Source organism: Bombina bombina, chromosome 11 (genome assembly GCF_027579735.1).
Source record: "Bombina bombina isolate aBomBom1 chromosome 11, aBomBom1.pri, whole genome shotgun sequence".
Classification (NCBI taxonomy): domain Eukaryota; kingdom Metazoa; phylum Chordata; class Amphibia; order Anura; family Bombinatoridae; genus Bombina; species Bombina bombina.
In genome coordinates this window covers 37636723-37663099 of record NC_069509.1, presented here as the reverse complement: position 1 = coordinate 37663099, position 26377 = coordinate 37636723, and the positions used below count along the sequence as shown (strand labels likewise).

The 26377-nt window shown below is 40.3% G+C and overlaps 1 protein-coding gene and 1 non-coding gene across 3 annotated transcripts; both read left to right on the top strand.

Annotated features, from left to right (window-relative positions):
- Positions 1–2293: 2293 nt before the first annotated feature.
- Positions 2294–26377, top strand: ALDOA (aldolase, fructose-bisphosphate A). 2 transcript variants are annotated; one of them, XM_053694339.1, is made up of 9 exons: positions 2294–2450; positions 21176–21298; positions 22453–22668; positions 22759–22809; positions 23664–23824; positions 24076–24159; positions 24239–24413; positions 25024–25223; positions 25953–26377. In XM_053694339.1, exons 2-9 carry the CDS (start codon positions 21187–21189, stop codon positions 26046–26048), a joined length of 1095 nt encoding a protein of 364 aa, XP_053550314.1. In that variant the 5' UTR covers positions 2294–2450; positions 21176–21186; the 3' UTR covers positions 26049–26377. The 2 variants fall into 2 exon arrangements, with proteins under 2 accessions (XP_053550314.1, XP_053550315.1); XM_053694340.1 differs by lacking the exon at positions 2294–2450 and adding an exon at positions 4838–4938.
- Positions 14202–14273, top strand: TRNAG-UCC (transfer RNA glycine (anticodon UCC)). The gene has a single exon. It is a non-coding gene; the product is annotated as a tRNA-Gly (tRNA).

The following is a 26377-nucleotide window of genomic DNA, read 5'->3' as shown; positions in this document are numbered from 1 at the left end:
ACACACTAGCACACGTATGGACACACACACAGGCATACACACACTAGCGCATATATGGGCACACACATTAGCACACATATGGGTAATGGCATACACACACTAGCACACATATGGGCACACACACACACACACTAGCACACATATGGGCACACACACATGCATACACACACTAGCACATATATGGACACACACACTAGCACACATATGGGTAATGGCATATACACACTAGCACACATATAGGCACACACACACTATCACAACACACTAGCACAAACACATATGAACAGAACACTCCCACAAACGTATGTATGTGTGTGTGTGTGAGTGTGTGTGCGTGTTTAAGCATGTGTATGTCTGTGAGCATGTGTGTGAGTGATTGTGTGTGTGGTGTGAGTGAGTGTGTATGTGAGCGTGTGTGTGAGCATGTGTGTGTGAGTGAGCGTATGTGTGAGCATGTGTATGTGTGTGTAAGTGAGCGTGTGTGTGAGCATGTGTATGTGTGTGTGTGTGTGTGGTGTGAGTGAGTGTGTATGTGAGCGTGTGTGTGAGCATGTGTGTGTGAGTGAGCATGTGTATGTGAGTGTGTGTGTGTGTGAGCATGTGTATGTGTGTGTAAGTGAGCGTGTGTGTGAGTATGTGTATGTGTGAGTGAGCGTGTGTGTGAGCATGTGTATGTGTGTGTGAGTGAGTGTGTGTGTGAGCATGTGTATGTGTGTGTGCGTGTGTGTGAGTGAGTGTTTGTGAGCATGTGTATGTGTGTGTGTGCATGTGTATGTGTGTGTATGTGTGTGTGTGAGTGTGTGTGTGTGTGTGTGTGTGTGTGTGTGTGTGTGAGCATGTGTATGTGTGTGTGAGTGAGCGTGTGTGTGAGCATGTGTGTGAGCATGTGTATGTGTATGTGAGTGAGTGTGTGTGTGAGTGAGCGTGTGTGTGAGCATGTGTATGTGTGTGTGCGTGTGTGTGAGCATGTGTATGTGTGTGTGAGTGAGTGTGTGTGTGAGCATGTGTGTGTGTGAGCATGTGTATGTGTGTGTGTGTCTGAGCATATGTATGTGTATGTGTGTGAGCGTGTGTGTGAGCATGTGTATGTGTGTGTGCGAGTGTGTGTGTAAGCATGTGTATGTGTGTGTGTGTGTGTGTAAGCATGTGTATGTGTGAGTGAATGAGTGTGTGTGTGAGCATGTGTATGCGTGAGTGAGTGTGTGTGTGTGAGCATGTGTATGTGTGTGTGTGTGTGTGAGTGAGCGTGTGTGTGAGCATGTGTATGTGTGTGTGAGTGTGCGTGTGTGTGAGCATGTGTATGTGTGTGTGAGTGAGTGTGTGTGTGAGCATGTGTGTGTGTGAGCATGTGTATGTGTGTGTGTGTCTGAGCATATGTATGTGTGTGTGAGTGAGCGTGTGTCTGAGCATGTGTATGTGTGTGAGCGTGTGTGTGAGCATGTGTATGTGTGTGTGCGAGTGTGTGTGTAAGCATGTGTATGTGTGTGTGTGTGTGTGTAAGCATGTGTATGTGTGAGTGAATGAGTGTGTGTGTGAGCATGTGTATGCGTGAGTGAGTGTGTGTGTGTGAGCATGTGTATGTGTGTGTGTGCCTGTGTATGTGTGTGTGAGTGTGTGTGTGTGAGCCTGTGTATGTGTGTGTGAGAGTGAGTGTGTGTGTGTGAGCATGTGTATGTGTGTTTGTGAGTGTGTATGAGTGAGTGAGTGTGTATATGCATATTTGTGTGTATGTATGCCTGTGTGTGTGTGTGTGTGTGTGTTTGTGTGTGCGTGTGTGTGCGTGTGAGGCTGAGCACCAGGTGCACAAGCGCACAGCTAAACACATTGGGTGAGCCTATGACAAAAGGCATATGTGTGTAGCCACCTCTAAGCAGTTAACTCCAAGTAGTTCATTGCTGCTCCTGAACCTACCTAGGTATTTTTAAACAAAGGATAACAAGAGAACAAAGCAAATTAGATAACAGAAGTAAAATGTCTTGTGTTAAATGTTCTGATCATGAAATATATAAACAACATTGATATCTGTTTGTGTCACGTCACTAGCACACAGCGTTGGCAGTTTTGCCTGTCCTTATGTTTCATATGTTAATTCTTCATCAGCTCATTATTTAGCAGACATAGCAGACCTTTTGATATCAGATTGGCTAGTGGCACAGGCCAGCTGGCAACCAAAAGGTCAGAGTGTCTGGTACAATAAGGGCAGCTGAAACCACACTGCCACTTCACCTTGACGAGTCCCCAGCGTGGCCGGAGAATGTCACCCTCTCTCAGATTACACATGCCATCAGCCCAGCTTCTATATTTACTCCTTGTGAGAAAAGGTCAGAGGTTCCCCCTGAAGGTCACACTCAGATACCAGGGAAGGAGGCTTTATAAAGTGCACGAGCACACAAAACCTGCTACTCAGAGCTGAGTGTCACTGAACCACTAGCTGACTGCACATTGTCCAGGTAAGTACAGGGGACAGGGGCAGAAGTGTAACTAGAGGCTGTCAGGCCCAGAGTGAAGTCTGAGCAATACCCCCTCCTGCATGTGCTCAAAGTATATCTGTATTTACTGATATCTAGATATGATATGACATGGGCTTAATACATCAGTATCCTCGTTAGATAGTTCTGAGATTAAGCAATACCCCCTCCTGCAAGTATATCTGTATTTACTGATATCTAGATATGATATGACATGGGCTTAATACATCAGTATCCTTGTTAGATAGTTCTGAGATTAAGCAATACCCCCTCCTGCATGTGCTCAAAGTATATCTGTATTTACTGATATCTAGATATGATATGACATGGGCTTAATACATCAGTATCCTTGTTAGATAGTTCTGAGATTAAGCAATACTCTCAACAGGTAAATATATTGTTTTAAATGTAGCATTTGAACATTCAAATATTTAATTTGCTATAGTTTATATTCAAAATATGTGGGACATTTGAAGCTGTATATGAGTATCAAACCTCAAAATAGATATCAGTATTAACAAATTATGGTTCAAATCTATTGAGAGAAAAAAAGTTGATAAACCATTGATAATAGATAGATGATATGTCATGTATAACATAATTGATAGATGATAGATATATTATAGATAGATAGAGATAGATAGACAGATAGAGAAATAGATAGAGATAGATGGATTAGATAGAAGATAGATAGATAGATAGATGATAGATATATATAAAGATAGATAGATAGATAGATAGATAGATAGATATATAGATATAAAGATAGATAGATAGATAGATATAAAGATAGATAGATAGATGGATAGATGATAGATAGATATAAAGATAGATAGATAGATAGATAGAACATTAACAGTATACAAGAAGTGAGGAGTCTTTAATAGAAAGGTATATACTAAACTGAAAGTCTATGCTGTAGAAAGTTGAATTAAAGCACAAGTAAGTGTTAGTAATGTTTACTTTGTGCTGATTTGCATATAATGTTGCAGAGATGTGATTATGTGTGGGGTTTAGGGGGTTCTAGACTATTACATTTGGGGCACAAAATTGTCTATAATAGTGCAGGGGGTGTAGTTGTAAAAGCTCATTATCTACTGCCCTAGCTAGTATTATTTATTGTGTTTAGATCCCTCTGCTACCCCTTCACTCCTTGCTGTGTGTAGAGCTCAGGGCATGTAAATTATCAGCTTGCAGCTGGCACTTGTCATGTACAGACTGCCATAGAAACAGACAGATAGAGGGACACATCACTCCCCCCACACACACACACACATTCACACACATGTACATGCACACACTCATATACACGCACGCACACACACATGTACACACTCATATGCACACACACATGCACGCACATATACACGCACACACATGTACACGCACACACACATATACACACGCACAAACATATTCACACACGCACACACACAAATATACAGACACATATACACACACACGCACGCACACACATATACACACGCACACACACACATATACACACGCACACACATATACACACACACACACACACACATATATATATATATATACACACACACATATATATACACACACACACACATATACACACACACATATAAACAAACGCACACACACATGTACACGCACACACATGTACTCGCACACACACATATACACATATACACACATATACACACATATACATGCACACACACATGTACACGCACACGCACACACATATACACACAGGCACACACACATATACACACACACACGCACCCACACATGTACACACACACACACACACATATACACATATGCACACATATACACATATACACGCACACACACAAGTACACGCACACACATATACACACAGGCACACACATATACACACGCACACACACATGTACACACATGCACACACACCCCCACACACGCACTCCAAACAGCTTCTGCATTTAGTGCAAGTTATACTGATGTATTATTTTCTGGTTTACAAAAAAAAATCAGGGAGTCTGTTTTATTCAGCAATGCCACAGATCACAGCATCCTATGGGCAAAATAAAGTCAGATGTCATTTCACAACTTAGTACAAAAGAAAAAAACTGTGCAGAACAGTAGCTGTCACATATCAGCAAGGGCTGCTGGGAGATAAAGCCGAATACTTTCTCAGACTGTTATTTTTAACCTTTTAGATGCCAGAGAGGACTGACCTCTCATATATCCAGTGAGTTCATGTTATTATATGTGAGTGCTTAATGCACATTTAAAAGGGACATTGTAGTGTAATAATAAAATGCTTTAATCCATTAGAACCTTGTATTATTAAGTGAATCCTCACTGGTAACTATTTGTTTAACTCTTTTAAAGGGGTTGGCGCTATGTTAAAGTTGCAGTCACATTGCTTTGACACTTTAGAACAGGGCAAGGCCAGTGATCCAATCAGGAGAGAAATACTTATGTAGCAGACAATCACAGGGTTAGTGACAATTGCATGGGTTAAACACATAGGTTGAAATGATGCATGAATCAGAGCCTTATATTATTGATTTAATGTTATGACCCTTTAATAGATGTGATATTGTAATGTTAGGTTACTATTCCTGAAGTTGTGCCTCCTGTTTCTCCCCAGTTCCCCCTCCCCATAACTAGGCCCAACCTCCCTCTCTGTCTGGGGCGCTGCCTGGACAAAGCCCCACACTGTATGTTGTACGTGAGCTCAGTCACACAAGCACAGAACTTTACCGTCATTATTTCTCACAAGTATCTAAGTTAAAAGAAACAGTACAACAATTATTTGTTTGTCATGTGACTCACTGTTATTATTTTGTGAAAGTGTGAAACAATGAGGTAGCTTCTATAATTCTATCCCATATTGATTAAAGACTGTTGGAAAACAATATGCACCTTGTACACCTTGTATATTACCCATCTGGGTATAAGTACCCCTGGCATGAACCTCTCCATTGCACAGCAAGGAAATGATACTCTAAAGGTATAGCTGTCACTAGGTTGTGTGTAAAGGTTAATAGTTCTCAGACATTCTAGAAAATATTAGGATATTCATCCTCTGTCACTGAATATCGTCTTAAAGGGATACTAAACCCTTATTTTTTCTTTCATGATTCAGATAGAGCATGCAGTTTTAAGCAACTTTCTAATTTACTCCCAATTATGACTCTCTTCATTCTCTTGCTATCTTTATTTGAAAAAGCAGAAATTAAGGTTAGGAGCCAGCCCATTTTTGGTTCAGAACATGGGTAGCGCTTGCTGATTGGGGACTACATTTAGCAACCAATCAGCAAGTGCTACTCGGGTGCTGAACCAAAAATGGGCCTGGCTTTTAAGCTTACATTCCTGCTTTTTCAAATAAAGATAGCAAAAGAACTAAGAGAAATTGATAATAGGAGTAAATTAGAAAGTTGTTTAAAATTGCCTGCTCTGTCTGAATCATGAAATAAATAATTTGGGTTTAGTGTCCCTTTTAACTGTGTCTTTCTTTCTATCTATCTATCTCACTGTCTTTCTTTCTTTCTCTCTTTCTTTATTTCATTATTTATTTATTTTTCTCTCTCTTTCTTTCCTGTATGCTAGGATGAGTATATCATGTAATTTTGTATTTATGTGTCAGTCATAAATAGTAACACATTTACACTAAAAAAATCTAACAAAAGCATTCTTACAAATTAACAGTGACACAGTGACACACACACACTGTCAAATTCAGTCTTACACAGACACACACACTGTCACATTCACACTGACAGTGCCACACACTGTCACATACACATTGACAGTGCCACACACTGACACACACACTGTCACATTCACACTGACATAGAGACACGCACTGTCACATTCACACTGGCACAGTGACACAGTGACACACACGGTCACATTTACACTGGCACAGAGACACACACTGTCACATTCACACTGGCACAGTGACACACACACTGTCACATTCACACTGACACAGGGACACACACTGTCACATTCACACTGGCACAGTGACACACACGCTGTCACATTCACACTGACACACACTGTCACATTTACACTGGCACAGTGACACAGAGACACACACGGTCACATTCACACTGGCACAGTGACACACACACTGTCACATTCACACTGACACAGGGACACACACGGTCACATTCACACTGACACAGTGACACACACGGTCACATTCACACTGGCACAGTGACACACACGCTGTCACATTCACACTGACACACACTGTCACATTTACACTGGCACAGTGACACAGAGACACACACGGTCACATTCACACTGGCACAGTGACACACACGCTGTCACATTCACACTGACACACACTGTCACATTTACACTGGCACAGTGACACAGAGACACACACGGTCACATTCACACTGACACAGGGACACACACGGTCACATTCACACTGACACAGTGACACACACGGTCACATTCACACTGGCACAGTGACACACACGCTGTCACATTCACACTGACACACACTGTCACATTTACACTGGCACAGTGACACAGAGACACACACGGTCACATTCACACTGGCACAGTGACACACACGCTGTCACATTCACACTGACACACACTGTCACATTTACACTGGCACAGTGACACAGAGACACACGCTGTCACATTCACACTGACACACACTGTCACATTTACACTGACACAGTGACACAGTGACACGCACTGTCACATTTACACTGGCACAGTGACACAGAGACACACACGGTCACATTCACACTGGCACAGTGACACACACACTGTCACATTTACACTGGCACAGTGACACAGAGACACACACGGTCACATTCACACTGACACAGTGACACACACGGTCACATTCACACTGGCACAGTGACACACACACTGTCACATTCACACTGACACAGGGACACACACACGGTCACATTCACACTGACACAGTGACACAGTGACACGCACTGTCACATTTACACTGGCACAGTGACACAGAGACACACACGGTCACATTCACACTGACACAGTGACACACACGGTCACATTCACACTGGCACAGTGACACACACACTGTCACACTCATACAATAATATGCATGATGTTTAGCTTTGTAGTTATGTTTTTCTACCCTCCGAATGTTAAAGGTTTAGAACCAAAACTGCAGGTCCTTGTCCACCTGTTTAGTTTGGTCTTAGTCAATTTGTCTCTCACGTTATATTTGTTACTCTATTTTCACATTCCTACAGACAAGATAGGGCCCAGTTTTACGCTGTCTGTGTTTTTGTGTGTCGCTTCTGTTTTGTCCGAGTTCAGCTGACTGGCAGATTCCTTGTGGCTCACTGTAATCCCCAAACACAAGGATTTGTCCAAACTTTTCTTCCTGTCTGTACTGCAAAACCCCTTGGGGCAAATTCTGCAGCCACACACCCATATCATACGACACACGCACAACACAACGCACCTCTTGCTGCACACCCTGCACACATCAGATCTGCTTTATTGTCTGTAAATCAAGAGGAGCAGAGGGAAGTCTAACAAAATGTATACTCACTCAAACTCTTTCCTATACACTTTTATTTGAATAAACATCCTAGTGTAAAAATAAAACACTGAAATTCATAAGAGCATTTTATCTTAAGCAAATTGTTCTATTTTACTGCAAAGGGTTAAAGGGAAACTCAAGTCAAAATTAAACTTTCATGATACAGATAAAGCAGTATTTTTAAACAACTTTACAATTTACTTCCATTAACAAAATATGCAGTCTTTTTATATTTACACTTTTTAAGTCACCAGCTCCTACTGAGCATGTGCAAGAATTCACAGAATATACGTATATGCATTTGTGATTGGCTGATGGCTGTCACATGATACAGGGGGATTGCTAATAGACATAACTGACATTTGTCACATTCAAATCTACTACTCATTTGAAGTTCAGACTAAGTGCTATTGCATTGTCTTTTCATTGTGCATTTGTTGATTATGCACATTTACTGTATTTACTGGTCCTTTAATATTTACACAGTCAGAGTTGTGCACCTGTGCACATCCAGATGATGATACAGTTAGCAAATGAGAAGCGAGCATACATGCGTATGTAGCAACCAATGGCTGTATCCTGATCTTTAACAGATTGGAGGTGCCACAGGACTGAAACTTTACATATCTAACTCTTTTGAAGAAGTTAAACTACACAAAGTAACAGAAGGGAATTTATTTAAAATAAAATGCTCTAACTAGAGAATTCTGTTCACTAAAATGCCTCTTCACCTGTTTCTTTAACTTGACTGAGGTCCATATGCGCTATCCAAACCAATATGGCGTCACATTACTGTACTTGTAGGGTGGGCAGACATTACCTGCTTGACAATGCAAAACAATGACAAATATCTAGTAAGAATATTGCTCATTTAAATGTTGTTTATACAATTCCAGTGTAGCCCATCGTGTATAAAGTATGATTACCCCCCACACTGCTTGTTCATATAAACACCCATCAGGTTATTTGCCAAAAAGGCCTCAATGATAATATCTTGATATCACTAATAGACCTGGACACACATAGAATGTGCCTTCTGTCGTGTATGGCTGGCCTGTCTCTGTCTCACACGCACACACACGTCTACTAGATCTCACTCTGTGTATACATAATGTAAGTCTCTACACACATATACACACACACACACATATACACACACACACACATATACACACACACACATATACACACACACCCATACACACATACATCTACTAGATCTCACTCTGTGTATACATAATGTAAGTCTCTACACACATATACACACACACACACACACACACACACATATACACACACACACACACACACACACACACATATACACACACACACATATACACACACACCCATACACACATACATCTACTAGATCTCACTCTGTGTATACATAATGTAAGTCTCTACACACATATACACACACACACATATACACACACACCCATACACACATACATCTACTAGATCTCACTCTGTGTATACATAATGTAAGTCTCTACACACAAACACACATACATACACACACATACTAGATCTCTGTGTATACATAATGTAAGTCCTACACACAAACACACACATACACACACACATCTACTAGATCTCACTCTGTGTATACATAATGTAAGTCTCTACACACAAACACACATACACACACACACACACACACATACACACATCTACTAGATCTCTGTGTATACATAATGTAAGTCTCTACACACAAACACACACACACACACACACATACACACATACACACATACATACACACACATACTAGATCTCTGTGTATACATAATGTAAGTCCTACACACACATACACACACACATCTACTAGATCTCACTCTGTGTATACATAATGTAAGTCTCTACACACATACACACACACACATACACACATCTACTAGATCTCTGTGTATACATAATGTAAGTCCTACACACAAACACACACACATATAGTAGATATGTGTCTATACACAATGTAAGTCTCTCTACACACACACTAACATACACATCTACTAGATCTCTGTATATACATAATGTAAGTCTCTACACACATACACAAACACACATCTACTAGATATGTGTGTATACACAATGTAAGTCTCTGCACACACACACTAACATACACATCTACTAGATCTCTGTATATACATAATGTAAGTCTCTACACACATACACAAACACACATCTACTAGATATGTGTGTATACACAATGTAAGTCTCTGCACACACACACTAACATACACATCTACTAGATCTCTGTGTATACATAATGTAAGTCCTACACACATACACAAACACACATCTACTAGATATGTGTGTATACACAATGTAAGTCTCTGCACACACACACTAACATACACATCTACTAGATCTCTGTATATACATAATGTAAGTCTCTACACACATACACAAACACACATCTACTAGATATGTGTGTATACACAATGTAAGTCTCTGCACACACACACTAACATACACATCTACAAGATATATGTGTATACACAATGTACACACACTGGTAATCTCTGTCTCATTCCTAAACAAGAGGGGCCTTTCTCACACATATAAATGTTTACATAATATAGTTCTACACATACATGCATAGAGACTGGTGCTCTCGCAAACACACACACATGACTGCCTCTCTCTCACAGCTATAATTGAGGGTCCTGCCACATATATGGAATTGCACACACTTATGTGCACACACATTCAATATGCACTCACATGCATCTGCACGCACAAATCTGTGCACATGGCTCTATACATGCACTCACATGCATCTGCACGCACAAATCTGTGCACATGGCTCTATACATGCACTCACATGCATCTGCACGCACAAAGCTGTGCACATGGCTCTATACATGCACTCACATGCGCCATCTGCACGCACAAAGCTGTGCACATGGCTCTATACATGCACTCACATGCATCTGCACGCACAAATCTGTGCACATGGCTCTATACATGCACTCACATGCATCTGCACGCACAAATCTGTGCACATGGCTCTATACAGGCACTCACATGCATCTGCACGCACAAATCTGTACACATGGCTCTATACATGCACTCACATGCGCCATCTGCACGCACAAAGCTGTGCACATGGCTCTATACATGCACTTACATGCATCTGCACGCACAAATCTGTGCACATGGCTCTATACATGCACTCACATGCATCTGCACGCACAAATCTGTGCACATGGCTCTATACATGCACTCACATGCATCTGCACGCACAAATCTGTGCACATGGCTCTATACAGGCACTCACATGCATCTGCACGCACAAATCTGTGCACATGGCTCTATACATGCACTCACATGCATCTGCACACAAATCTGTGCACACACATTCATACATGCACTCACATGCATCTGCACACACAAATCTGTGCATATGGCTCTATACAGTCACACATATGCATCTGCACGCACAAATCTGTGCACATGGCTCTATACATGCACTCACATGCATCTGCACTCAAATCTGTGCACACACATTCATACATGCACTCACATGCATCTGCACACACAAATCTGTGCACACCATTCATACATGCACTCACATGCATCTGCACGCACAAATCTGTGCACATGGCTCTATACAGGCACACATATGCATCTGCATACACAAATCTGTGCACATGGCTCTATACAGGCACACATATGCATCTGCACGCACAAATCTGTGCACACACATTCATACATGCACTCACATGCATCTGCACACACAAATCTGTGCATATGGCTCTATACATGCACACACAAATATGTGCACATTGCTCTATACATGCACACACAAATATGTGCACATGGCTCTATACAGGCACACATATGCATCTGCACACACAAATCTGTGCACATGGCTCTATACAGGCACACATATGCATCTGCACACACAAATCTCTGCACATGGCTCTATACAGGCACACATATGCATCTGCACGCACAAATCTGTGCACACACATTCATACATGCACTCACATGCATCTGCACACACAAATCTGTGCATATGGCTCTATACATGCACTCACATGCATCTGCACACACAAATCTGTGCATATGGCTCTATACATGCACACACAAATATGTGCACATTGCTCTATACGTGCACACACAAATATGTGCACATGGCTCTATATATGCACTCACATGCATCTACACACACAAATCTGTGCACGTGTCTCTATACATGCACTCACATGCACACTGATAATGTCTGTCACACTCTGGCTATCTCTAACACTTGGATGCATCCTACAGTCAGCTGGCTCCATCTACAAAGGTCAGATCTATTCCTGGCCTGCAGACTGAGGCTCGGTTTCTGTCACTCAGCAGCTGCTAAAGGACATTCTCATTGCATGACAATATTTATGGGGTGGCCTTTAGATCAGGGGCCTAACATGCCCTGAGCTGATCCTATAACCTTATATTAGATCAGTGTTTTTCAACCAGTGTGCCGTGAGAGATCCTCAGGTGTGCCACGGCAGACTGATAACAGTGTGACATATTTTTTAAACTTTGCTTGTTTTTTACTCCCAATGCAGGGGTAGTTTGTAGGAGGCATGGCATAACAGCACAATACATACAGTTGTGTGTGTTTGTGTGTATGTGTATATATATATGCTGTATTAGGCTACAATGTGTGATTTTTTTTAAATTTTGGGATGGTGGTGTGCCACAGGATTTTTTAATGTAAAAAAGTGTGCCACGGCAAAAAAAGGTTAAAAATCACTGTATTAGATAACGTTTTAGCCTGGAACACTGGACTTTGGGAGACTATAAAGTGATTGCCTACAGTGCACCCCTTACAGGAGGGAAAATATTCTCTCCAATGTCAAATGTCTTATCTAGAGCACCGGTAATCTGAGTAAAGTGCCTGCTTACACTATATATGGGATTCCAGCCTGTATACTATGGTCTCTGTGTGTCCTGACATCTGTCCAAGGTACATGGGTTCAACCACACAACTTTTACAAATGTCCACATTAATGGACATGAAAGTGTTTTTTTTAATGTACAGCAGTCTGTGGGTGTCAAAATGGGAAGGAAATGTCCCCCACCCCCCTTGAATTTTACTCACTATATCTAAGCATAAACATCAACTTCCAATGAACCATGATTTTAAGTGATCTGCAGCACGTGTTTACAATAAAAACCCTCTTCTGTTACACTAATATTACGCTTGGGGTGTATCACTAATATTACGCTTGGGGTGTATCACTAATATTACGCTCGGGGTGTATCACTAATATTACGCTCGGGGTGTATCACTAATATTACGTTCGGGGTGTATCACTAATATTACGCTCGGGGTGTATCACTAATATTACGCTCGGGGTGTATCAATACCATAGACATATTTTTGGAATATACTTATTATGTTTGCAAAAATTCTGCTATTAAAATGTTCACTACTAGACAGGTACGCTTAAAGGGATAGGAAAGTCAAAATTAAGCGTGCATGATTCAGATAGAGCAGGTAATATAAAGACACTTTTAAATTCACTTCTATTTTCAAATGTGCTTTGTTCTCTTAGTATCCTTTGTTAAAAAATGAATACGCACAAATCATACACTAGTGGGAGCTGCCTGCACACATTTGTCTCTTGTGATTGGCTAAATAGATGTGTTCAGCTTCCTGTCAGTAGGGCAATGCTGTCCCTTCAGCAATGGATAACAAGAGAATGAAGACAATGTGATAAATAGAATTGGAAAGTTCTTTAAAATTGTATCTAAATCATAAAAGAAAATGTTGGGGTTTACTATCCCTTAAAGGTAAGCTGCCTCTGCAACGTAAGCCAGGTGTATGCGCACTGCCTCCTGCACATGCGTATACCAGTGTCGCTTTATTCTTTGCAGGAGTAGGGAGATAATTCTACATAGCATAAGGCTGCAGTGGTGCATGTTACAAATGATCACTCAGAGCACCTGCATAAGCAAAAATGCTGACATGGGGTCATATCTACAGCTTTTATAAAATATATATATTTTTTTTAAGTTGGAACTAAAACATAAATGCATTCTATTCTTGTTTAACTATTTGTATGCTCAGTTATAATGGCAGCTAAGGGGGTTTATGACTTAAATGGTGTAGCAAAGCTGAAGGCCTATCTGAAGTTAGATTATTTCAGGTTTTTATATGTTTTATGTTGATTAAAAAAGCAAAATAGTGATGAAATTAACGTGAAGCGTTGGTGGTATAGTGGTGAGCATAGCTGCCTTCCAAGCAGTTGACCCGGGTTCGATTCCCGGCCAACGCAGCAAATATTTTTTTTTTGTGTTGCTATATTAATATAATAATTATTCAAATTAAAGCCTAACTATTGTTAAATATAAAATATATAAGTTACATATAAATGACTTAATTGTGTCAGATTGTTGCTGGTGTAAAAGGATTAATGAGTGACAGTAATGTGATACAATGTATCTATGCTAACGAGCCAGGGCTGCAGGAAATGCTCTGTTTAGGGTGGGGCAGGTCAGATTTCCTCCTGGTGTATAGGAAGGTCAGATAGTCTGCTGTAGGTATGGGAGGGAGGTGCCCTGCTGAGATCCTCTCTAGGTATCTGCAGAGAAGTGAGATGCTCTGCAGCAGGGCATATAATGGCTGCCGAGTGACGTTATACATATGAGGCAATGTGAAGTAACATCAGTAATAGCAGGAAGTGTGTGAGAGATGTCACGTCTGCCCGGGATGACTGGTCCCTCTGTGCAAAATCACACACCCACTCTAGGTGTTGTAGTGTGTGATGTAAAGATAGATGGCATCATGGTAGGGGTACATATACAGTATATAGTATATAGATAATACGTGTGCCTGATGTATATGTGTCAGTGCATAGTATGTGAGTATGTGTGATGTATAGATGGTAGGGTACATATATATAGTATATAGATAACGTGTGCCTGATGTAGTATATATATATATGTGTGTGTGTGTGTATGTGTGATGTAAAGATAGATGGTAGGGGTACATATACAGTATATAGTATATAGATAATACGTGTGCCTGATGTATATGTGTCAGTGCATAGTATGTGAGTATGTGTGATGTATAGATGGTAGGGTACATATATATAGTATATAGATACGTGTGCCTGATGTAGTATATATATATATGTGTGTGTGTGTGTATGTGTGATGTAAAGATAGATGGTAGGGGTACATATACAGTATATAGTATATAGATAATACGTGTGCCTGATGTATATGTGTCAGTGCATAGTATGTGAGTATATATATATATATATGTGTGTGTGTGTGTGATGTATAGATGGTATATATGTGTGTGTATGACAGTATGTGTGATGTATAGATAGATGGTAGGGGTACATATACAGTATATAGTATATAGATAATACGTGTGCCTGATGTATATGTGTCAGTGCATAGTATGTGAGTATATATATATATGTGTGTGTGTGTATGTGTGATGTATAGATGGTAGGGTACATATATATATAGTATATAGATACGTGTGCCTGATGTAGTATATATATATATGCGTGTGTGTGTGTATGTGTGATGTATAGATGGTAGGGTACATATATATAGTATATAGATACGTGTGCCTGATGTAGTATGTATATATATATATATATATGTGTGTGTGTGTGTGAGACGTATAGATGGTAGGGGTACATATATATATAGTATATAGATACGTGTGCCTGATGTAGTATGTATGTATATATATATATATGTGTGTGTGTGAGATGTATAGATGGTAGGGGTACATATATATATAGTATATAGATACGTGTGCCTGATGTAGTATGTATATATATATATATATATATATATATATATATATATATATATATATATATATATATATGTGTGTGTGTGTGTGAGATGTATAGATGGTAGGGGTACATATATATATATATATATATATATATATATATATATATATAGTATATAGATACGTGTGCCTGATGTAGTATGTATATATATATATATATATATATATGTGTGTGTGTGTGAGACGTATAGATGGTAGGGGTACATATATATATAGTATATAGATACGTGTGCCTGATGTAGTATGTATATATATATATATATATATATATATATATATATGTGTGTGTGTGTGTGTGTGAGATGTATAGATGGTAGGGGTACATATATATATAGTATATAGATACGTGTGCCTGATGTAGTATGTATATATATATATATATATATATATATGTGTGTGTGTGTGTGAGATGTATAGATGGTAGGGGTACATATATATATATAGTATATAGATACGTGTGCCTGATGTAGTATGTATATATATATATATATATATATATATATATATGTGTGTGTGTGTGTGTGAGATGTATAGATGGTAGGGGTACATATATATATAGTATATAGATACGTGTGCCTGATGTAGTATATATACCCACTCTAGGTGCTGTAGTGTGTGATGTAAAGATAGATGGTAGGGGTACATATATATAGTATATAGATACGTGTGCCTGATTTATATATGTGCATAGTATGTGAGTATATATATATGTGTATGTGAGACGTATAGATGGTAGGGGTACATATATATAGTATATAGATACGTGTGCCTGATTTATATATGTGCATAGTATGTGAGTATAATATATATATGTATGTGTGATGTATAGATGGTAGGGGTACATATATATAGTATATAGATACGTGTGCCTGATGTAGTATGTATATATATATATATATATATATATATATATATATATATATGTGTGTGTGTGAGACGTATAGATGGTAGGGGTACATATATATAGTATATAGATACGTGTGCCTGATGTAGTATGTATATATATATATATATATATATATATATATGTGTGTGTGTGTGTGTGTGAGACGTATAGATGGTAGGGGTACATATATATATAGTATATAGATACGTGTGCCTGATTTATATATGTGCATAGTATGTGAGTATATATATATGTGTGTGTGTGAGACGTATAGATGGTAGGGGTACATATATATAGTATATAGATACGTGTTCCTGATGTATATATGTGCATAGTACGTGAGTATATATATATATATGTGTATGTGTGATGTATAGATGGATATAATGTGTCTATATGGATAAATGACATGAGGGATTTGTGTGTCACATTTAGTGCAACACATCTATACAGAGATAAGCACTATACAGGGTGACGTTATTATATAAAGTAACATACGTCATCATATTATGCATAGCATACACAGTATATATTAAGGAGTCTCAGACCCCATTTACAAACAGAACAGATTATCAGGATGTCTGATCCATATGTGATGTGGGGTTAAATAGACTGCTCCCGTGACCTGCTGTCAGTGGGCCATAAAGAAGCCGTCTCTATAACTAACTGTCTCTTTACTATATCATGGCCGCCTCTCATCATCACTAGAGCTCTATTCCTGATTGGCCACGCGCATACAGTGTCCCCGCCCCCTGCCCTTGATACAAGAAGTTCTGATTCAGACCCTTCAGCATCAGTTTAACCGGAAACACCAAGCAGGTGAGAGCTTCTGCAGGGGCAGATAAATATCGTTATATAGAGGCAGGCGCCCTCATGACGGGTGTAGTATAGAGCACAGGGAGGCAATGCTTGTGGGTAACCGGCTGGTGATTAGGGAGCAGCAGCTATATAAGGGGGACGGTGATGAGATTAGCACAAGGGCCCTGTGAGTCACTGGTAGGATGCAGCCTCAGCTGCTTTTATCCTGTGTAGGCGGAACCGCTAAGCAAGTGTCTCATTTTAACCTCTGGGCTCCCTGTTAGGTACTTACTGGGTTAACTGTAAGACTGTGATGAGTGACCACTGTGCTATAGGTGCCTTGTGTAGAATAGAATGCTCTGCAGGGTTTCTACTGTGCTGTAATTCTTTGTAGGTTCATGGAATGGGTTAACCAGCCTGTTGTGATGCTCTGTAGATCATTACCATGGTATTAGTTACCTGTGGGGCTCTGTACCAGTGTGCAGTGATGCTTTGTAGGTTCATGGAATGGGTTAACCAGCCTGTTGCGATGCTCTGTAGATCATTACCATGGTATTAGTTACCTGTGGGGCTCTGTACCAGTGTGCAGTGATGCTTTGTAGGTTCATGGAATGGGTTAACCAGCCTGTTGTGATGCTCTGTAGATCATTACCATGGTATTAGTTACCTGTGGGGCTCTGAATGGGTTAACCAGCCTGTTGTGATGCTCTGTAGATCATTACCATGGTATTAGTTACCTGTGGGGCTCTGTACCAGTGTGCAGTGATGCTTTGTAGGTTCATGGAATGGGTTAACCAGCCTGTTGTGATGCTCTGCAGATCATTACTATGGTATTAGTTACCTGTGGGGCTCTGTACCAGTGTGCAGTGATGCTTTGTAGGTTCATGGAATGGGTTAACCAGCCTGTTGTGATGCTCTGTAGATCATTACCATGGTATTAGTTACCTGTGGGGCTCTGAATGGGTTAACCAGCCTGTTGTGATGCTCTGTAGATCATTACCATGGTATTAGTTACCTGTGGGGCTCTGTACCAGTGTGCAGTGATGCTTTGTAGGTTCATGGAATGGGTTAACCAGCCTGTTGTGATGCTCTGTAGATCATTACCATGGTATTAGTTACCTGTGGGGCTCTGTACCAGTGTGCAGTGATGCTTTGTAGGCTCACGGAATGGGTTAACCAGCCTGTTGTGATGCTCTGTAGATCATTACCATGGTATTAGTTACCTGTGGGGCTCTGAATGGGTTAACCAGCCTGTTGTGATGCTCTGTAGATCATTACCATGGTATTAGTTACCTGTGGGGCTCTGTACCAGTGTGCAGTGATGCTTTGTAGGCTCACGGAATGGGTTAACCAGCCTGCTGCGATGCTCTGTAGATCATTACCATGGTATTAGTTACCTGTGGGGCTCTGTACCAGTGTGCAGTGATGATTTGTAGGCTCACGGAATGGGTTAACCAGCCTGTTGTGATGCTCTGTAGATCATTACCATGGTATTAGTTACCTGTGGGGCTCTGTACCAGTGTGCAGTGATGCTTTGTAGGCTCACGGAATGGGTTAACCAGCCTGCTGCGATGCTCTGTAGATCATTACCATGGTATTAGTTACCTGTGGGGCTCTGTACCAGTGTGCTGTGATGCTTTGCAAGTCTCTGAACAGGCTGTGCAGGGAAAACTGTCTGCTCTTAAAGCCCCATGGTGTGAATTAACACTGTATAGACTGATTCGATTCACTGCATGACATGGGTTAATGGAGTTTATACACAATTATATATTAGCTATGTTATGCTTTGTATAGGTTGTTGGCATACAGTGGGTTAACCAAGTGTGTGTCAATGCTGTACAGATCTCTGGCATGTGATGGGTTAATGTCAAGCCTCTGCAGGGAAACCCCTGAGTGGAGAGATGCTCTGCGTTTCTTTGCTAGGCCTGTAGGATAGGGGATGTAATGCTGCCTCTGATTTGCTTCATCATTTCCTTGTGCTAAAGAGGAAGCCCTCCTACACCCTCCCCCTTCTTTTGACATTCAGTGTTCTGCAGCAAGGCTGGCTTTTAGCTTCTGAAATACTAAAGGTAACCACACACCTATTGATGCTACCTCTGTGCTTGTACCACAGCACGTAGCTTGTTTTGATCTGGCTTTAGTTGAACGCTTGCCCTCTAAGTCTCCTTGACGGCTTTAAATACCCTGCAATCGATATGGGGGGGGGGGGGGTTTGACAGTGAAGGATGATATCCAGATCACTGTACAATAGCCTGATGCTAATAACTGCAAGGAGAAGGAGAGGTTTTATAGCCGGCTTGCAGGGGCAGTGAATATTCTCTAGGTGTGTTGCAGGTATTTTTATATAATCTGGCAAATTGTCACACCCAGACCTTAAAACTATTATACTCAGAAATGCATCCAAGATTCCTGGTAGCCTGAAAGATTAATTATCCCATAATACTGCGTCAGACAAAACCAAGGAGCCACTTTAATTCTGGCTCTAAACATATTGGCATGTCCTACAGCTAATTAAATGCAAATACACGTGCACATGGCCTCTTAAAGTTGTTAACCCATTTATTTAAGTAATACTTCAGTGTAAAAAAAAAGCTTAATTGGTGTGTGTATATGTGTCTATCTCTCTCACAATTCCACTTTTATTTTTTTTATTATTAATAATAACTTTCCTCATCTGGTGCAGATCAGAGCTAGTTTGCAGGGGTTAAACATAGTATTATATGGGGATTTGTGTAAAAACAATCTAGTTAGACAGAATATATCCCTTTTGCTATATTTTCATGTGTAGATGTCCTCAGACCTACTAACTCATTGTACTTGAGTATACGTATTCAGCAGCTCTGACGCTTGTGCTTGAGTATACGTATTCAGCAGCTCTGACGCTTGTGCTCAGGCTAAGTATATTTGTGCTCTGTCCTTTTATTTAATGTTTACAAACACCAGCAAGTATGTTCTTCGTTTCCTGTATGATAAGTTGCAGCCATAAATATCTATTTCTACCCTATGTTCTGGGGTAACATCCTCTATATTGTGGGCCAAGATAAAATATTAAAGGGATATGGAAACCCAAACTTTTCTTTTGTGATTTAGACAGAGCATAACATTAAAAAATTCCAATTTACTTCTATTGTCAAATTTGCTTCTTTCCCATGATGTTGTTTGTTGAAGAGATACCTAGGTAGGCATCTGGATCACTACATGGCAGGAAATAGTGCTGCCCTCTAGTGCTCTTGCAAAACTGCTGCCTTATAATGCTCCAGAAATGGGCTGACTCCTAAGCTTTACACCCCTGCTTTTCAACACAATACCAAGAGAACGGAAAAGTTTGATAATAGAAGTAAACTAGAAAGTTGTTTGTAAAATTGCATGCTCCATCATATCACTTAAGTACCAACATCTCCGTATATTAGACTTTAAAATGTTCCTGGTTACCCATCTTAGCAGCTAAACTGTGACATTGTGGCACAATGCAGACGCTACTGTTAATACTATGGATACCAGAACTAAGGATTACAATGATGTGCCGGTAGCCATGTTGTGTCTATGGTGAGATCTCTGCTGCAGCAATATTGCTGGTCCAGGGAGACTACTTTAGGACTATGTTCCATACCTCTGTACCAGAACATCTCCTTGGTTTTCTGTGTAACTGACATTTCTCTGTTCCTTCCCTGCAGAGCACAGCACCATGCCTCACGAATACCCCGCACTGACCCCTGAGCAGAAGAAAGAGCTCCATGATATTGCAAAGCGTATCGTAGCCCCAGGAAAGGGCATCCTAGCTGCTGACGAGTCCACAGGTCAGTGTGGTTGAACTCTGTGTTGTGGGGGGTATTTCACTGCCAAGGGATTAAGTTTATTGTGGGATAATGTTCTATGTGCAGCTGTGACATGATGAATATTACATGGCGCTTTATCGGTCTGATGATTATATTCAGACTTTACATCTTTCTACTTGAGATTACTTTTTTTCTTTCTTTAGGACTCCCCTTCGCTTATCCTCTGACATTATGGCATCTTGTTGTGGAGAGCTAGTGAAATCAGTATAAGTATTTGTAGAGACCCAAAACCCCAAAATTTTACTTTTATAATTCAGAGAGAGCATGCATTTTTTTTTTTTTTTTAAACGACTTTCTAATTTACTTCTATTACATTTTCTGTTCTTTGTATCTTTTGTTGAAAAGCAGGGATGTAAAGCTCAGGATCATGCATGTGTCTGGAGCACTATGGCAGCAGTTTTTCAAGAATTTAATTATTTGTGATAGCCCTACACACCTGCACTATTTCCTGCCAGGTAGTGCACTAGACACCTAAACTAAAGTCTCCAACAAAGCAGATTTGATAATAGAAGTACATTTGGAAACTTATTTTGTATTATTTGTATGCTCTCTCTGAATCACAAGAGAACTTCTAGGTATCCTACCCTTTTAATAAAGTATCGTGTAATAAAAACATTACAAATATATTTATTCATGTGATAGTAGGCAGTCTGTGGATCTGGAGAAACGTGATACTTGCTGGATTTCTCTGCAGTACACACTAGTCTATAAAAATGTATAATTCAGCCAATCCCAAAGGAATCTGCCCCCAACATGAAACCTGAAAGGTCGCCCATCAGGTACAGCTGTAACCATTTACAGTATTTAAATGTTTTTATGTTGAAACCAATGGAAATGTCATGTTTGTGCAAAACCCATCCCTAGGAAACTGTAGCTCACTGGCTGATAAGACAACTCCCATGCTGGAATACATTTTTAAATACCCTCTTGGATGAAAAAAAAATGATAATGTTCCTTACAATATGAAACCACTGAACTATTTTTAACAAAGCTCACTATCCAATTTGGCATTAACCCTTTGGATGCATGAGATGGCTGCAATGTGTAGTGTGCTAATGTTTAATGAAGAATCTGGGGATGATATCTTTAATCGCCTCCTTTTGATCTGTCTTTAGGCAGCATAGCTAAGCGCCTGAGCTCCATTGGGGTGGAGAACACAGAGGAGAATCGCCGCTTTTATCGCCAACTGCTCTTCACAGCTGATGAAAGGGTTAACCCCTGCATCGGCGGTGTCATCACCTTCCATGAGACACTGTACCACAAGTCTGATGACGGCACACCCTTTACCAAGGTCATCAAGGATAAAGGTGCCGTTGTTGGCATCAAGGTAGGTTGACAATACTGTATGATCGGTAATGTCATGTTGGTGTGTATGTTGTAATGTATAACTCTGATCCTTGATATTTCCTCCCTACAGGTAGACAAAGGTGTTGTCCCCTTGGCTGGAACAAATGGAGAGACTACAACCCAGGGTAAGCACAATGGGGAGGGGCATGGTTAATGTTGCTGAAACAGGAAGTGAATAATTTGTTTGGCTGTATCTAAAGTATCCTGGCAACCAGATAGTGAACATCTTGTGTATACTGAGTTCTGTGACATTGCGCTGCAAGATCGAAGACTAGGGTTAGAAAGTATATTTATAGCAGAATATCCCATTTCATTAGCACATTCCTTACAACGTAGTCTATAACAATCCTATAAGAAAAGTTTTTATAATTTTTTTTATTTGTATTTATCTACAAAATTCACTATATTAAGTCAGAGGATTTTTGTTGAGCCATTTTGAAAAGCATTTCTAAATGATTGTAATTGACACATGTTCAAGTCCTGCAAAGTAGTTGGTTATGTTTCTAGGCCACTCCAAATGAGGCTACAGTTGGCCAACGAGACGTAGGAATACCTGCATATGCTACAATCACTGACCATATCCTCCTCCTTGAGCAGAATTGGGGTTTGCAAGGAATACCACTTTTGAAGGAGATAAGCACAGAGCATTTTCTTACAAAATACTCAGTTTCGTTGGTAAATGAAGGGGGATATTTACTTTTACACTAGAATGTCCTTTTGATACCAGATGGGGCTGAATTATATTGCAAAGCAGTTCTCTCTGGCATCCAATTGGTTAATGGGAGCCGGCTCACCCCCCCAGTAGTTTACTTTTGTTATTTTGGCAGTTGCTATATTGACATTGGGGCAACATTCCAGAACCGTTTCTGACACTCCTATTGTATTGTGAATTCTATTTATTCTCCTCATATTTATTGTTAATGCAATTAGGACTTGCAGAGAATGTTCTTCACAAACCTCTAATTCCTGGTACTCTTAGGACTGGACGGACTGTCTGAACGATGTGCCCAGTACAAGAAGGACGGTGCTGACTTCGCCAAATGGCGCAGTGTGTTGAAGATCTCAGAGCACACTCCATCTCACCTTGCCATCTTGGAGAACGCAAATGTGCTGGCACGTTATGCCAGTATCTGCCAACAGGTAACTATGTGTAATATGTTAGAAAGTCCAAATAATATGAATAAAAATCTCTGTGCACTAATGCACACTTTTTTGCATTGTAAAAGACCCTTAGTACTGTACACACGTTATGTTTCTGCTTCATTACTTGCAATTTGACCCTCAATAACTTGTCTCTCAGTGAGTGTACAGTGTTATGCATTGTCCTTCAATTTTAATCTACACAGTTTATCCTTAGTGTAACCTGTATACACCCTTCTGTGTCCCTACAGAATGGCATTGTACCCATTGTGGAACCTGAGGTCCTTCCTGACGGTGAACATGACCTGAAGAGATGCCAATATGTCACAGAGAAGGTAGGTACGGTCTATAGCTGGGTGAGAGCTGTCTGGGTTTGTTTGCAGAACTGTGCAGTGATGATTTCTGTGCACACAGGTCCTGGCTGCTGTATACAAAGCTCTTAGTGACCATCATGTGTATCTGGAAGGAACCCTGCTGAAGCCCAACATGGTGACACCTGGACACGCATGCACCAAAAAATACACCCCTGAAGAGGTTGCCATGGCAACAGTCACTGCCCTGAGGCGCACTGTGCCCCCTGCAGTCTCTGGTAAGGAGGGGAAGAGCTGAATAATGTAATTAAAGGGACAGTTCACCCAAACATTTTCTTCCCTTTAAATTGTTCCAAATTATTCATTTTACCTGCTGAAGTGTTTTAAATTGTTTACAAGTAGCTCCTTTACCACTATTTTGGCATTTGAAATATCTGATTTTTAGCCTATGGTATCCCAACCTATACTGAAAGTTTCTATACTACAGTATATTCTATTGAATAGCCTAAGTAAACACAGCCAGCAGAAGAGATTACACTCTCAGTAGGGTGCAGGATAGTTAATTAATAAAATGATAATTTTCCATTGTTCTCTCCAAGTATTGAGCTTTAGTTTTTTAGACAAATATGAGGAAGCAAGTGTGTGTATATAAAGTGATAACATAATGAGATCTGATATTAACTGAAGCTCAACCCATTGTAATTGGCCGTGGTTTAAAAGCACAAAACCAGCTACTTCATATACACAAACCTGAAAATGCAATTTCTCATACATTTTATACTCTGCATCTGGTATAACAAGTAATTGAGAATACATTCGTATAGAAACAATTTTACAGTGTACTGTCCCTTTTTAAGGTTGCTCACTCATGTCATTTTTCTCATCTAGGTATCACTTTCCTCTCTGGAGGACAGAGTGAGGAGGAAGCCACCGTGCACCTCAATGCTATAAACAAATGCCCTCTGCACAAGCCCTGGCCCCTGACCTTCTCCTATGGCCGGGCCCTTCAGGCATCTGCCCTCAAAGCTTGGAGTGGCAAGAAGGAGAACGTTAAGAACGCCCAGGAAGAATACACCAAGCGTGCCCTGGTAAGAATAAAACCTGATGTCACATATGGTCACTTGCCATAAGATGGCGACCTTGAACAAATGCCACATACACACTCTAACACTCTAACATTAAAAAAAAATAAAGTGGCTTGATTCTTTCTCTCTGCTGAATAAACCAACTCTGTTATAGTTGTCCATATCTGCAAATGAGCAATAGATTCACGGAACCCAGATGCACAAAGCTGGGCACTACATATTTATTTTTAACTTAAAGGGACAGTCTACACCTTAGTCATCTTAGTCTTACCTTATAGTCTCCTGCACCTTTTTCTATATTATGCAGCAGGAACATTAAAGTTACAATAAAACTAATATTGTTTCTGGCAACTATGAAATAGAGCCAAGCTCTGCCCACTGATGACATCATGATCTGGGCTGCATATGACATCCAATCACAAGACTCACTAGTTTGGGTTCAGCATAGTGCCTAGAAGTAGGCCAGATCGTGATGTCATCAGTGGGTGGAGCTTGGTAGACATTTCATTTTGGCCAGAAACAATATTCATTTTAAAATAACTTACTGTTCTGGGTGCATGAGGTGATTTCCAGCTTAATCTAAGGTAGACCTTAGTCATCTTAAAGTCTTAGACTGTCCCTTAATCAGCTTTTTGTTTTCAGATACAACCTACAGGTTTTTGTTTTTTCTACTATATAAAAGTATTGTTGAATATTTTAAGAATTGTTTGTTTTCTTGTGTCCTTTCTTTAGGCAAACAGCCTTGCTTGCCAAGGCAAGTATGTGCCCACCGGCCAGGCAGGAGCTGCAGCCGGAGATTCCCTGTTTGTATCCAACCACGCTTATTAAATTATGTACAAAGTCGTCTTGTAGTCTCGCCAGTGTTGTGGCTTCTTCCAAGCATATTATGTGAGGTCCCTCTGTAGAGCAAAAAGCCATTTCCTGATAGATCTCTGCAGAGTTTCACCGTTAGCCTTCCCTGCATTGGAGAGAGATTGCAGAGCGTTGCTCTGTAAAATCCCGAATGGACCTGCGTCAGGTGTGACTGAGGTGTGACACAGATCGGTGTGCGTGTTGTGTGCGCATGTCTTTGTGCTTTGTCCAATGTGTGTACTCGGCTCTGAGTCATTTATCTGTCACTGCTGGATAAATATCAATAAAGCAGATAACGAACCACA

What these genes read in the sequence shown, in the direction of transcription:
- ALDOA (XM_053694339.1), top strand. Translation starts at nt 21,187, where the DNA reads ATGCCTCACGAATACCCCGCACTGACCCCTGAGCAGAAGAAAGAGCTC. An exon ending in ATGCCAGTATCTGCCAACAG is followed by an intron (nt 23,825 to 24,075) that starts GTAACTATGTGT and finishes GTGTCCCTACAG; the next exon opens with AATGGCATTGTACCCATTGT. An exon ending in AATACACCAAGCGTGCCCTG is followed by an intron (nt 25,224 to 25,952) that starts GTAAGAATAAAA and finishes TCCTTTCTTTAG; the next exon opens with GCAAACAGCCTTGCTTGCCA.